General features: G+C 36.5%; 1 protein-coding gene across 8 annotated transcripts in view; it reads left to right on the forward strand.

Annotated features, from left to right (window-relative positions):
• The window catches only part of ZFC3H1 (zinc finger C3H1-type containing), a 44,110-nt gene that overhangs the window by 2,111 nt on the left and 26,434 nt on the right, over positions 1 to 15,565 (forward strand). For 5 of the 8 annotated variants that reach the window (XR_012658552.1, XR_012658554.1, XR_012658551.1 and 2 more), the window contains exons 2-10: positions 2,444 to 2,863; positions 5,847 to 5,908; positions 6,163 to 6,361; positions 6,572 to 6,798; positions 8,429 to 8,552; positions 10,192 to 10,289; positions 11,205 to 11,408; positions 12,106 to 12,270; positions 15,369 to 15,506. Coding sequence is in view for 4 of the 8 variants with exons in the window: in XM_075080801.1 (XP_074936902.1) it covers positions 2,444 to 2,863; positions 5,847 to 5,908; positions 6,163 to 6,361; positions 6,572 to 6,798; positions 8,429 to 8,552; positions 10,192 to 10,289; positions 11,205 to 11,408; positions 12,106 to 12,270; positions 15,369 to 15,506 (1,637 nt within the window). In the remaining 4 variants the exon portion in view is untranslated. The remainder of the gene's footprint in view (positions 1 to 2,443; positions 2,864 to 5,846; positions 5,909 to 6,162; positions 6,362 to 6,571; positions 6,799 to 8,428; positions 8,553 to 10,191; positions 10,290 to 11,204; positions 11,409 to 12,105; positions 12,271 to 15,368; positions 15,507 to 15,565) is intronic. The other 3 variants (XM_075080802.1, XM_075080803.1, XM_075080804.1) reach the window with 3 other exon arrangements.

The following is a 15,565-nucleotide window of genomic DNA, read 5'->3' on the forward strand; positions in this document are numbered from 1 at the left end:
AGAGTCATCTTGTCTTTTTTTAATTAAAAGAGCATTCAGGAGAAGATAATTTAACTTTCAAGCCAAAAGCAGAAAATAAGGAAAAATAATTTTTCCCCTGATATTTAAGATGCACTCTTCTGTTTAAATGTGATAGGGAAGGTTCTAATACTCTTGCTCTTTAGTAAGTGAAATTTGGTTGTTTATGGATCGTATAGTTAAGGAAGGTCCATGATTTTCTCTCAGTCTAAGTCCTTTTCTGTATTTCTTGCATCCTTGCTACCTAAAGGAGTCGATAGTACAGTATTCCTAAATATTAAGGTACCTCCATGTTGCTAATCTTAATGGGGTAGGGGCATAGTTCATGGGCATGTGACTTCAGAAGAGACCTTCACATCAACTGGTACAAGGAGGCTTGTGGCCTGGAGTGGTATTTGGAACTCCCCCAGGAAAGTGAAATGTTTGTGTCTGCTAAGAGTGATGTCTTTTTTTCTTCTTTATCCTTGGAACTATACTTTACACAATACTTTTTAGAAGTGCATGTATAAATGGAGTAAATGACATTGTGGAGCACTTCAGGAATTCTTGCTACCTTGGCTATTAGCTTTTAATCGGCTTTTCTCTTTTAATTCCTAGCAACTTAAACATGAAGCTGTTGGATAGTTTTCTGCAGAAATTCTTGCATAGAGAATTGTGGAATTCTGCATCTGAAATATGGGACTGAAATGTGAATTTCTGTTTCTGTAGAATTCTGAACTCTTCACAATGTATATTTTTCTTCACTTCCAACCCCCCGGTTTCTTCAGTTGATGTCTTTTTTTTTTGGTTGTAGGATCAAGTTTCTTTTGAGTCGATTGAAGAATAACTGTTGGTTTAATGTATATGTGCCTGTCTGCCTTTCGTAGCACTCCATGTAGTCTTGCATTCTATGTGTAGAATCACATAAAAAAATTTCTACATATGTGAAGCACAGAATTTCTGATTAATACTGTATTATCCTGAGCACAAAAAACAGTTCAAAACTTTGTCCTTGTTACCCAATTCTAGATGACTCCAGAACCTACTGAAGTATTTAAATATAGAATAATAGTTAGACTTATTTTTATAAATTATGTTAAATGACTTAATTAGCTTTAGACTTTCCTGTGACTCTCAAAATCACTACTGTAGTTGTCTTTTGGAAGTAGAAATGTGTTGGAAGTTTAATCTTGCAAATCTGCTTGCTACATAATCTTAGCATTTTCAGCGTGTTTATAGATCATTTGATTGCCTTCCAGATTTATGTAGTTTATCTTTACTAGTTTCTGCTTTTTGTGCTAACCTTAAAGCATCGTATAGCAAAAAATTTCCTGATATTACAGAAGTTGTTTTTGTAGGATACATACCAAGATTCTTCATACTTACGTTAGAAGTCAACATAGTGAACCATCCAAGTTGTTGATGCATGTTCTGAGCAGAAGACAAATATAAAGTTATCTCCCTCGGGATTCAGTATGTCTGCATTCACAGGGCACCTATTTTAGCTGTTAGTTTAACTCCATTTATTGTTTTAAGAGATTACGTTGATGAAAAAGCATTTCGCATAACTGGGTGTGAGTCAGCTGTTATCACAGCGGGGTTGATACTGAAAGTCAAATGAGTCAAACCTGACTTACTATCCTAAAAAAATTCCCCTCGAGCATGACTATTTTACAGGATAGTTTTAGCTTTCAAGTGTCAGGTTAAGGTAAGAGGAAGCAAACATCTAATAGTGAGAACTTTTATTCTGGGTACAGTTGCCTAAGAATATTTCCATTGCATGCCTTGGACAACATGTTGTCAAGAAAATATGTCCCTTGGGCATGCAACCTTTTCTGAGCAATTAGTAATTCCTAGTCCTTTTATAGTGTGGTTTTTTTTTTTGAATGTTCTGATAGCAAGTCTTTAGCCACTTTTTTATTTCCTTCAGTTGTTGATTATCCTGTGCTTTACCTCATTTGTTGATGTACAGTTAGTGCAGTGTGTAATTGTGCTGTGGCTATACTTAGCATTTTATGGAAGGATAAAATGAGTAAGAACACATGTAACCTTTTTCAGAATGTGAGATGGGGAGTCAATACTTGAGTTATGAACTCCGGAAATCTGATTTACCCTTTGTGATAGGGAGGGAACCTTCTCAGCATTACAGCTGTTGTTTCTGGGAGGATGGTGTGAGCAAGAGACAAGAATTCTCAGCAATTAATGAGATTCTTGTCATAAGCAGGATATTTTAAATCGTTCATTTGATAAAATGTTTAATCTGTCAATATATAATAATACATCTTTTGCATGCTTCTCATTTATAAGGGATATTTTTCAAGCTAGCCTTAGTGTAAAATTAAGATAAAATCTGTGAGAGTGATCTTAAGTTCTGTTTGTCATAATTCAGCTTTCAGTTTTAAGGTTATACATATTCTTGTCTTAGTTTTCTTGACCAGTAATTCAGCCAAAACTTTTGGAAGGTCCCCATCTAGAAAGCAGAGCTACTCTTCTAAAAATGAAAACTCTGTGGAAGAAAGTTTTGAGGATCTGCTCTTGAAATATAAGCAGATACAATTAGAGCTCGAATACATTAATAAAGATGAAAGACTGGCTTTGAGCAACAGGGAAGAAAATGAACAAGAAGATGATGATAAAGCAGTGGACACTGAGGACCAAATAACTGTAGCAAATGACAGTATTACAACAGATGCTATAAAAGAAGTATCTCCTGAGGAGAAAAATCCGGTTATAGCCTTTCAGGCATTTGAACTGAAACCTCTCAGACAAAAACTGCCTACTCCAGCTGAGAGGAGCAGATTAAAAAAAGGCAAAGAGGGAACGAAACAATCATCACAAAAATCTGAAGTCACAGAATCCAGCCAAGGTAAATACGTGAAGTTGTTTTAGCTTGTAAAGTTCTTTTTGCATGCCATTATCTATCATATTTCTTAGGTGTTGGGGAAAATTTTACTTTAATTAAAATACTAATTTTAATTAATGTTAAATGTTTTAAGCTATAGAGTTAAGGTACTTAAATCCTGTTTTATGTAATTCCTTGAATTATGTAAACATGCTTGGAAGCATGTTTTTGCTTTTTTTAACTAATGTGTTTATTAGACTGATAGTTTGGCAGAAAGCACAAGGACAAGACTTGAAGGTTTTAATTGCTGTTCACTGCAGAAATCATTGACTTTCATTGAAAGTTTTCCTTCTGTTTTTCCCTTGTTCTTCTTTGCAAAAGCAAATTTTTTTTAGCGGAAAAGATAACATTTAGAGACCTCTCTTTCTGCATTTCATCTTTGTTATGTGTTTTCTTCAGTGTGGCAAGCCTTTATGAGATTTTCGCCAGAATTATTTTAGTCATTCTTGATATGCACAAATAAAGGAGAAATCATGGGCCAGAAGTAGAAAGTATTTGTAGAAGAAATGTAGCTGAAGGGTAGAATAAGTATCTTGTCCAGGTAGTTCTGGACTGCAGGGCAAAGAGCATAATTGCTCAGATGCCTGAAACAGTGAGAAACAAGTTACTGTGTCCAGCTGACCTGTGGTAAAAGTCCTTGAGCTTACAAGTCTGCAGCAAAATAAAGCAGCTAGCTTAACCTTCCTGTTCTGAAGCTTCATCTAGTTCTAATAAGTGTTTGCTGTGGTTGAGGGTGTGCTTGTGGATATCACTTGTCATCTTATGTTAGCTAATTTGCCAGTGTGTGTAAACTATCAATTTGAGTGGGAAGAGACAAAGTAGTAAATGGATGGATTAAGAATACAGGTGAGAATTAGTAGGAATATTAATAAAGGTAGAACTAGAGCACTGAAAGTCAGAATAATTTATACGTAACTTCAGAATAAGAATTTAGAAGACGAAACAGAAAAGGAAAACTGATAATTAGTAGTCAAACCACCTCATTCTAGGTATTTTTTCCCCTTGTCTCTCCCATTAATAAAAAAAGAAAAAAGAAGAAAATGGGTTCCCTTATTCTTTATGAGGGAATGTAGTTTATAATGGGAGACATGAGGAAGATCTACAGATCTTGACCATAAAACAGTAGCCGGCAGGAAGAGAATATAGCAAGGCAGGAGTAAATGAGCTATTCAAAAAGCAAAACAGTCTCAAAAAAAAAAAAAATCCAACTTCAAAACTTAGAAGCACTGAAGTTGAAAATACAGTTTGAAAATAGAAGCTATAGTACACACATTAAGTATGTCTTAATTTTTGCACGCAACTCATGTATAACATAATTTGTCTAACTTCACATCATTCTTGTGTGAGTGACTGTTATGACAATGTAATACAGGCTTCCAAAGTAGAATAACCCAGCTGATCTGAGTAATTGAAGATTCATGTGTACCAAGTGAATGTATGCTAATTGATTATGCATATATCAGGAAATGAGAAAAATTCATTTTTTCATAATACTTATTTTTAAATGGTGTATGGATGTTTCTCTAGACCTACCTGTTCAAGTTGGAGAACTTGTTTAAAAACTTAGGGAAGTTTGTGTCTCTTTCCAGAATTAATTCTCTGGGTTTGACTTTTGACAGAGGCTTTATAGTATTACCTGGTTTCCTTCCCTTATTGCCCATTAGTCTGTTCTGCCTGTGTTGTTCCCTTCTGGTTTGAAAGAATGTTTTAGTTTGTAGTATGTCCCTGTATTTCTGCATCACAAACTACTGTTCCATCTTTGTCTCCCTACTTCCATCCTGTCAACAGAATGGTTAGGGTCTTTGCTTAGTGTAATAACTTATTGGAACTTTCTTTTAGAATATGTATGTGTATTAGATATTTTTTTGCCTTTTGCATGTGTGCTTTTAAAAAAATGCATGCACGTGCAAGCAGGAAGACCTTCACCATTTGCTACATGTGATTTTTGTTCAGGTATAAGGTCTTCGTATACTTTAAACAGTACCTTTCTGAATGTGACTTTTCATAAAATGTTAGGAAGAGTAAAAGGTGTGTGGGGTGCAAACTTATTCCTTCCACAATTCAAATTGGTAGAAAATATAATATCTCTTTGAAGAAATGCTAATATAGGAGAAGATCTCCAAGCTTCTCTCTAAATGTTTATTTCCTTCCTCTGATGTAGATGATTATATATATGTTATGTGTGGTTATATATAAATTATACCATTACAATTATAATTTTGCTATCAATTATATTAATAGTTATAATCACTAAATAATGTAATAGTACATGTAATACACAGCATTATGTATATTACATATAAAATATATGTTAATATGTCTACATATGCACTATAATAATCAGATGGATGTATGGCTTTTGGGCGGTCTAACAAATTAGTATGTCAACACTTTAATGTTTAGCAGGAAAGCATTTCTATTTACTATTCATTTCCATAGGATAATGCTTTCCTATTTTCCTTTGGCATGAAATGGAGCAAGCATGTTCTTATTGGAGCTTTGGGCCTTTATATTTAATTCTGCAAAAGACTGACCAGTTACTCAAAATAGCTGCCAGTGGAATTTGAGATGCTCAGGACAGCAGCTGATATGAGATGGTAGCATAAAACAGATGGCAAGAAGTCGTCTTTTCCTCTTGTCTCTAAATCTGTTTTTCTCTGCTTCTTGCTGAAGTATGTGTCAACCTTAAGACAGAGAATTACTGAAAAATGACAAATCTTGCCTTAGGCGTATGGCATCATGATGATGTGGATTTCATCAGATATGCTGAGTTTATATTAATGTTTGTTAATGTGATCTTAGACATACAACGGCTATTCTGTTTTATGCTATGTACCAATGATACTGATAAAATATGTTTATGGATTAAATTCTGCACATCATTGTAATGTAGCTTGCTCTCGTGAGAAACAGCTTGCTCAAAAATACGGTATTTTTCTTCTGGAAGGTACAGAAGACAAAGAGCAAACAGTGCGAAAGCTTAGCAGTTCAGAAGTTACATCTGAAAAGGTAAGAAAGTATTCCTCTGTAGACGAGGCATAATTGTATTATGTTACTCTGATGGCTTTTTCCAAATTACAATCCAGAAATGTTTCAGTAATAGAAAACAGTCCATTCTTAAGGAATTACACTTACCAGTACAGTAGGATTATTAAACTCTCCTGGTAAAAACTTTGGGACAGACTTCAAAAGATGTTTTCAAAACATATTTAGTTATTAAATTATGTTTCTTGACGTATCCGTTCTTCTCTTTTCTTCTTAAGAAGCTGCTTGATGATGAGGAGGAGATGTCTGAATTGCAACTTAGGCTTCTTGCACTTCAGTCTGCTAGTAAAAAATGGCAGCAAAAAGAACAACAGGTGATGAAGGAAAGCAAGGAGAAATTAACAAAAACGAAAAGCGTAACACAGAAAGTCAAAGCCAGTACAAAAGCACATTCAACAAAAAAAACTAGCACTACAGGTAATAAGTTTAATGTTACTGCAGTGGCTATCAATGGCATGACCTCTGAAATAACATACTATGGTTTTTTTTTCCTTATGTGAAACGTTGGGCAGTGAGCCGTTAATCCTTCTAAAACCCCATATATCTACTCAGAGCTCTTCAATGTTTCCCCCTAATACTAGATTATTCAGGTGAGATGGAGTTAATCCCATATCTTTTTATTTAAAGCCAAGCAAGCTTTGAGGAAACAGCAGACGAAGACATCAAAGAAGATGCAGCAGCAAAAGGAGCTAGACAGGCGTCAGAAAGAGGAAGACCAGAGGAAACAAGAAGAAGAAGAGGAGAGAAGAAAGAGAGAGGAAGAAATCAGGAAAATTAGGGACCTCTCAAACCAAGAAGAGCAGTACAATCGATTTATGAAGCTAGTTGGAGGAAAGAGAAGATCGAGAAGCAGGGTAACAAATTTGTTATATGGTGTTCAGGTGTTATATTTAGGATTAATGAGTGATTTCTGTCTTGCCCCTCCTGGTTCTACATCCTGTCCCTCCCTGACCCCTCCCCTCCAACACTCACTCCCCCTCCAACAACAACAATAACAAAAATCTGAAAGTATTTCAGTGTTTACAGTGTTTTAATCCCATTCTAGACAGTCATTCCCTTTAGGTTTGGTAAGATCAGCTTTGTATGAGCTGTACATTTGCAAGTCAGTGGTAAAGCATTTTCCTCCTGAAAATATTTTGAATGTTGTAATCAAAGAGCAGTCTTTGTAATTTAACACAAACCCATAAACCAAGCTTTCTTCTCTTATGTGGCAGTTTTGTCTCCACATTTTCAAACTTTTTGTGTCTGTATCACTTCAGTAGCCTGCCTCTTCCAAAATATAATTTGCGGTTTGATTTCTTCTGTAGTATTTTTTAATTTGTCAAGGTATAAAACATGCACAGAAACAAAAGATAATTACTTCAGCCTCATTACAGGGTGACAGAATTGTGTCAAATTTATGAAGGAAGTTACTGCAGTGGTCGTCATGCAGCAACTTGTAGGTTGTCTTTGTTCTCTCATCCTGAGATTAGCAAGAGGCACTTGAATCACTAATGTTCTGTCTCTAAAACATTGGTATGTTGCATTAAAAATGGCAGTGTTTCTTCAGCATTCTTTCTTTCATCATGGAAGCAGTAGAGCTGCTGCAGCTAGATGCTTCAAGTGCTTGGAGCTACTGATGCTGTAAGGAGAAATGAAACTGCAACTAAGGGAATTGGGACTCCCTTTTTGAGGTTATGCTATAGAATAGTCCCACTTATGAGTGGAAAATTGAGGCTAAAAGTGTTTAACTCTACACAGTAGAAGTTCTAAAAACTACCAAAATGTCTACTGTATGCCTCTGAAAGATATAAATTGAGGAGTCTAAGAAGTCATACTTAGCTGTTCTGCATATTTTCAGTGCTTACTGAACATTGGCATCCATATAGTGTTAGGCATTCTTTAAACGATCTGATTTATTAGTTGACAGTCTCTGGGCATAGTTCAGTGTGGTGTGTGGCTCCTTATGGGGCAATAAAAGGATCCTCCACCTGAGCCGTCAGTCTTGAAACAATCAGAACATGTTTCACCTAAACACACAACCTCTGTCATAGTGAAGATGATCATTGTGCAATTTTGTGTTGTTTCTACCAAGGGTAGTCCAAGTACTCTTGGTAATTGCCATGACAGATTAACAGAAGTAATAAAGCATTTAATTCTCCTTTAGTGTTTCAGAAATATATAAGTGTGGCAATTTACCAGATACATAATGACCTAATAGGTATTTAAAAATTGCATCTGTGTATCATGACATACCCCCAACCCCCTCCCTCAAGAGATCCAGTTTTAAAATTGCATGTTAATTTGTCAAGTCACTGCCTGTAATGGACTTGATTATAAGGTAATCTTCAGTTTGTTCTTTTTGTAGAGGCTAAGTAAATTGTATTTAAAAGCTATAAGAAAATTATAAGGGCCTGTTTCTAAAACTTACTCTTAACTGGTTTGCTTTAAAAGAATTAACATAAGACCAGCTAAGTAAAATACACCTTTTCTGTGTGTGTTTAGTCTTCAGATACGGACTTGAGATGGTCTTTGGATAAGCAGTCTACAGATAGTGCAGGAGGCATATATCAGTATGATAATTATGATGAAGTTGCTATGGATACAGATAGTGAAACTAACTCTCCAGGTAAGACTTATTTACAATTTTCTTATATGGTGATCGGTAAAAATAGTTAAAGTAGGAAACAAGCTATCTTTTTTAGAAGGAAAGGCTGTTTTTTGAGATGTGGCAGTCATAGAACTAATGTTTTAAGGTGAAGTAATTCTGTCTTGTTTTAATGCTGACTTTTTCCATCTCTGCTGTAGTGGTACTTTGAAGGTCTTCAAAGCTATACTGTTTTCATTGCAGTAGAGTAGAGTTTATTCTTTTACATTCCCAAGCAGCTGTGTAGCAAGTAAGGACCCCAGGTTTTTGACTGGATAGACAGCAGCTTTGCAAAAAAGGGCCTTGGGGTCTCAATGGACATTAAGTAAAATGTGAGTCAGCATGGCTTTGGGTAATAAAGGCAAACTGCAGCCTGGGTTGTAGCAAGCATTGTGGCTAAAACAGGCAGGTGGTTGGAGGGGGCTGCTAAACACTGAGACTGCCTCAGTTCTCTGGTTTCACAGGAGGAGGAAGATAGTGATGTACTAGGAGTCTAGCAAAGGACCCTCTTGACTAGGGGAAACTGTTTCAGTCTTGTTTTTCTTAAAGTTCATTGGGGACTGGAGCACTTGATTTGTGGAAGGAGACTGGGAAAGCTGAGTTTGTGTTGAGAAGAGGAGGCTAAGGAAGGCTTTTGCTGCTGTCTTCCAACTACTTCATGGGTGGTTAAGATAGAATGTGCAACTGAAGGACAAGGGACAACACTTAAATTGTAACAAAATAAATTCTGCTTAGATATAAGGGAAAACTTTCACAGAGGATGGTCAAACACTACAACAGATTAACTGGAAATGTTGTGGAACCTCCATCCTCAAATATACTTGGAACTTGATTGGACAAGTACCATAGCCACCTGACCTTGGGGGCAGCCCTGTTTGGAGCACCTGTACTGGGGCATATATCTTCCAGAGGTCTCTTCCAACCTAAATCAGTTATTGACTCTGAGTTTGAGCTGCATTTAAGGTATTCAGGTTTCCTTATTCCACCTGAACATGTGGAGTGTTGAGAAAGCTTCATTAAGCATACTACTTCATTGGCCATTTTTATTCTCTTGCTTTTTGTCTTCCATATTTTTTTTCTTTTCCCTTTTTTTTCTCCTTTCTTGTCAGCCTTCCATGTACATTAGTCTGCTAAAACACTACACCTGCTGTTTTGGACATGTAAGCTACATCAATCTTCTCTTGATGAAGCGTCTCAAGCTCTAGTTTTATGTTTCACAATTCAGTATCAGCTGTGCATTTGGTCTGCTTCTGTCACAGTTTTTATTGTATTTTTGGTAGCCAGTCATCAGGAGCCTCTGTGTTGGGATACCTAGTTGAAGAAGTTATATTCTTGCAAATTAAATCAAATATGAGGGCCGAATCATTACCTCAGTGGTACTGCTTGGCTATACTTGCATTTCATATATAAAATAGAAAAAAGATATGTAACTACTCTTTTAATATACATATATGTAGAAACAGATGCATTGTGCTGTGTCTGGTGTTACCTTTCAAATTGGTGTGTAGTAAAAATATTTGTCTCCTCCTTCTGCTGGATGAAATCAGCTGAAGTATAAGCATGAGTTAATGTTTAATAGTTATCTGCCAGATTTCTTACACTCAGTAATTTTTAATTACAGCTTCTTCTCCAGTGCAGCCTCCTTTCTTTGAGTGTCCAATAGGATATTTTCCACCTCCAGTACCATCAATTTCTTTGCCACTACCACCTCCAATTCCAGTAAGTAACCTTGAAAGGAGTGTGTTTTCATAAATGTTGATAGTTCTCATTTTGTATCTTATTTCTAATGTTAAAGTTAGGATTAAATTTTAGATTGTTTTTGATACAGTTCTCTATTTGGTGATTCCCTTGAACTATCTGATAGACTTGTGGTTCCTTTTTATAGATACTTTATTTCAGCTATTTTTTGGCTGATCCAATTCCTGTTTAATGGAAGTTCTCCCTATTGAACCAAAATTTTCCCTTCATTGTTAGAGCTGTTTCATAATAGAAAGTGAAAATTGCCTCAAGCACACAAGGGAAAATAATGAATTGGAATTATTAGTGCGGCAGTTTTGCCTCTTATCTCTAGGCCATGTATATACTTATTCTCTGACTTGTTACCTGGGGGGGGAACCAACCAAAAATGTAGCTCACTACAGTCCTCCTTTCAAACATGGAAGTTGAATTAATGTGGTTTTTTCCCCACCACTTTTCTTCACTGAATGATTGTTGGCTTTCTTAGTAAAGCAGTAGAAAGTTGCCATTCCCAGCCATGACAGCTTCTGAATTTTTGACTGTGGGAAATTGTAATTTTGATAGCCAAGACAAATTCATAAGACTGTTTAAGGACTGTGTTTTCAAGCAGTGTGAACCTATCTGGTCAGCCATACTTCTACGACTAGACTATATCCAGTTCTGAATTCTCATTTACATTTAGTTCGCGTGTCTGTGCTACTTTACTATCCAAATGTAACCTTGTTCCCATTATCATCTTTGAGTAATCACAGAATTACAATCTAGCAGCAGCCTTTGACAGTCACTTAAATCCACTGCAGTTTGGATTAGTTTTAAACCATGAAATCATTTAGGTCTCAACCTTTGCTGAACAATCGTAAAGTAGTATTCAAACCCTTGTTTTTGTTTTTATCTCAGCCTGTACCATCTTTGAGCCAGCTTTACGTGGAGGGTATTTCTTGTGTTTCTCTTGAGCCACCTCCACCTCTTCCGCCTCTTCCGCCTGAAGAACCTGAACAGCCACCAAAACCTCCATTTGCCGATGAGGAAGAAGAAGAGGAGATGCTCTTACGAGAAGAATTACTCAAGTCTCTAGCTAACAAACGAGCTTTCAGATCTGAGGTACTCCATTGGTTTTTGAATGTAAACCTCTAGATGGCAATCTTGACCAAAACTTAAATGTGACCTGCTAAGTAACGATTACAGGCTTTTTTATGCTGCCTTTCAGATGACTTAAAAAAAAAAAAAATCTCTGAATTTCCATCACCGTCTCACCCCCAAAAGAAACTGGAACAAAAGCCACTCCGGAACACCCTTTGAATTGTAAATTGCAGCTTATTTTTTATTTCTGAAGGAATTATGAAGCTTCAAGATAGTGAACACTGAGTACGTTCAGGGGAATAGGGATTTTATTTTCTGCAAAAAAGTTCATTATTTATCAGCTGTCAGCTAGAAAATGAGACACTTTTATTTCAGCCTTCTAGCAAAAGGAGTTAGTAGGGGTTAACTGCTTTGGGTTTTTGTTGTTTTGGTTTTTTTTGAGTGAGAAGCAGAGTTTGTGGTTTTGAAAACTCAGATTGTTTTTGACCTCATTAAAAGGCCACAGATCTTTTGCATTTGACCTGTGAATAATGGGCATGTTCTTATGTGCCTTTTTGACATTATTGCAGAATTGCAAGATTTGTCTAAATGTTTGGATAGTCTGACTAAATCACAGTTCCAAGACATGCACGGAGCAATCTCATTTATGCTTATGTCTTTTGAAATAGCTGTGTATAGTGTATATTTTTGATTGTATATTTTTGTTTCATTTTGTTAGGAAACTTCAAGTAACAGTGGTCCACCTTCCCCTCCTGTTCCAGATAATTTGCAGTCTGTGCCAAGAAGCAATCTGTCTGCTGTCAGTATTAATACTGTGTCTCAGCCACGGGTACAAAATACAAAGTTTATTAGAGTACCGAGGCCTCCAAGAGCAGTGATCACAGTAAGGAAATATTGGTGCTTTCTATTAAGACTATGACTTGAAGTTGTCCTCAGTTCAAGGAACAGCAATCTTAAGGTTTTCTAGTGATACAGCACAGAACGATGGAGCTTCAATTAAACATTTGAATTATTAACTTTGATAATCTGTCCGCTCTTCTAAAAAGAATTTGATGCCAAAGTAAGAATGTACAGTTTAAGAGAGCATCAAAACACACCAGTGCTCATGTGAACTGAAAGAGACCATAAATATAGCTAAATTAATTTCTTCTCCAGATTAGCCCAGACTGAAGGGTGCTGTCCAATGGTAGCTGAGCTAATCTAGTCACTGTTGCCAAAAAAGAGGTGCTCTTGCTCTTTCTTCTGCTCCTGGCCAAATGGTGTCTCCCTTCTTTTTAAGCTGAGGTCTGGAGCATCAGACATGTTGCTTAACTTATTCAACATGCTAAACTGGTTAGAAAAACTGACATTGGTGGGGGAAAAAGTACTTTTCCTTCTAGGGAGAGTTGCATTTTTTTCAGTGAACAGTGTGTGAGCAACATAGCTAGCACTGTGCTCTTAAGCTTAAGGTGGATTTTGTTTTCGTACCCATCCTCTCAATCGACTTTAAATTCCAGATATTACTAGAGTAATTGTTCAATTTGGGCATGCTTACATCCATTCTGTAATTATTTCATGTTTACTTATGTTTTTAAGTGTTCTTGTGTTTAAATACTCAAACTGTTCTGGAAGAAATCTTAAATTGCCACATATTCTATTGCCCTGAGACTTATTTCTGCAACAACAGTTAATGAAGGGAGAACACATGTTACTATGAAGTTGTTGGTTTGTCTTAATTATATAATACATGTCTCTTATCAGCTGTGCTGTTGAAAGGTATTATGCAAATGTTAACCTGCAACTGAAACCCGGTGCCAATTGCTAATTATTGTTAGCTTAGTTAAAGCTGACGGATTAATACCTTGTTTTTAAATCAGTTAGCTTAGCTAGTGTCTTTTTTAACATAAATTATATTAGAAATGAAGCATTTAGCATTCATTAATTTTCTTAAATAGGATGGGATATAGAATACTTATATATAATAGGTGTGTGTTTTAAAGAACTTATGGCCAGATAATGTTCACAGGTGACTAGTCACAAGGTATTTCTGTCCTAGGTGAAAACAATCTAATGTGAAAACAGTATCAATTGCTCCTGTTAGTTTAAACTTGTAGAAACAATTTGTACTGAGTGCTTATGACTTTTTAAAATTTTTTAGTATTTGGGATGTCTTACTGGAGCCTAATGAAAGTGAACTAATGATAATTTAATTTTGAACTTAAAAGCTGATTGTTTTTCTGTGAGCATTGTTTGATATATCCAGACATTAAAAAATCACAAAGGAACAGAAGACGCAAATTCTTCAAGGTTTTGAAGTTCAACTTCATAGCTTTGGAGGCTTGGTAGCTTTTAAATATTTGACTACGCGTTACTGTATTTCGGAAGAGGTTTTTAATTTACAAACCTTGGGATGTCTTCTGTGGAGTTGAGGACCTTGGCATAGTGAAGTAGCCTACAGATGTTGGTTTGCTTTTTCAGTGACATCTTGTAACCCTTTTTCAAAGTAGACATGGACACTCAGGGGTCTGTTCACCACTGATCAAAAGTACGTCTTGGAACATTTTGGAGAGATCCTGCATTACAGCTGAGGCCGTGGTTGCCCTGCAGCAGAAGCTAATCTTACTGAAGGCAGCGGGGTGACTGGTGTTACTTTACCCATCGTTAAACATTTTCCTGAACCATATCAAAAAATAACACCTGGGAAAAAACACCTGACTTTGAAAAACAGCAGGAAAAAACAGCTGACTGACCCTCCTCACTATCAGCTTTTCCCCCAGAAGGAAAATGGGGAAGGCAGAGACAGTTTACCCTACACAACTGTGCCAAAAGCAGCTTGGCAGCTTTAGCCTTTCAATATCAAGAGCCAGTGGTAGGGAAGGGGTTGTATTGGGTAACTGCAGGTAAAGAGACGGATGGGGTGCCTTGCCTGATTAAGTTTCCATGGAGCTGCAGCCAGAGAGTATTTGTGAGGAGAGGAGCAGTGCCTTGTTCTATTCTCTTGCACCAGTACAAATTGGAATTTCACCTACCTGTGCTATGGTGGTACAAAAATGATGCAGCTGTGGTACATTCAGAAGTAGTAGATATGATCCTTATTGTAAGAACCATCCAGAAAGAGGATATAAAAGAGAAACAATTGTGGAAACTGGGTATTTTTCACTTTAAGTAGTAGGGTTTTTTGTGGGGTGTGTACTTCAAAATACACCTAGAACTTTGAAGAGGTCCTGTACTGAGGTAAAGGTTACATGTATAACTGTAATTGTCCAGACCTACACTGAGAGATGGGAAGAGCAGTCCTGGAAATGTGAACTAAGTTGTTTCTTTTCAGGCTGTAACACCAGAGCATTTGACGTTAATCTAAATTGTCTGCTTGTTTATGCATCTATCTTTGTGCTGGAATTGGCAGTCACCTGATCTTCAGTGAACTGTTTCACTTAGTGATGTTGGCAAAAAGTGACTAATCTTGTTTCATTTGTTCTTTATGTACTGTTGGTGTTCTGCCAACTTAACTGCCTGAGCAGCTCACTGTAAGGGCAGCTAGGTATAACTGGGACAAGAGGCATCACAACTGTGTGGCAGAAAGATGAGGGAGTTCTGGTATGTCTGCCACAGCATTTCTAATGCAGACTTGATAATTAAAAAAAGAAAGCTTGCAAATGGCAGATGATAGTTTCCATTACAATTGGAATAATTAATGAAGTATAGAAGTGAAAGGTGTGATGATCAGATGCTATGACCATTGAGATGCTGCAGATACTTGGGAATAGGCTGCAAATGTTGGAGTACCTTTCATCTTACAGTATCAAGAATGGGTATAGTATCTCTGTCTTGTAGTAGAGATGCACAAATGCTTAGGGTTTTTTTTTCTTAGAAGGTGAAATAGGTGTGCCATGATAACAAAAGGAGTTAACCTCCTTTTTCTTATCCAGTAAATATGTGCTCAGTTGTACCTGCCTCTAACTTTTTCTGCTTGCTATAAAACTTTTTTTGATCTCCCCGCAGCTTCCAAAACACAAGTCTGTTGTGGTTACATTAAATGATTCGGATGATAGTGAGTCTGATGGAGAGCCATCTAACGCAACTAACAGTGTGTTTGGAGGACTAGAATCTATGATAAAAGAAGCAAGGAGAAATGTTGAGGTAAACACTATCAGCATTTAATAGGTTTATTTTGTAATGACTTTGCTTTATATATGGAA

This window comes from Phalacrocorax aristotelis, chromosome 1 (genome assembly GCF_949628215.1).
Source record: "Phalacrocorax aristotelis chromosome 1, bGulAri2.1, whole genome shotgun sequence".
Classification (NCBI taxonomy): Eukaryota; Metazoa; Chordata; class Aves; order Suliformes; family Phalacrocoracidae; genus Phalacrocorax; species Phalacrocorax aristotelis.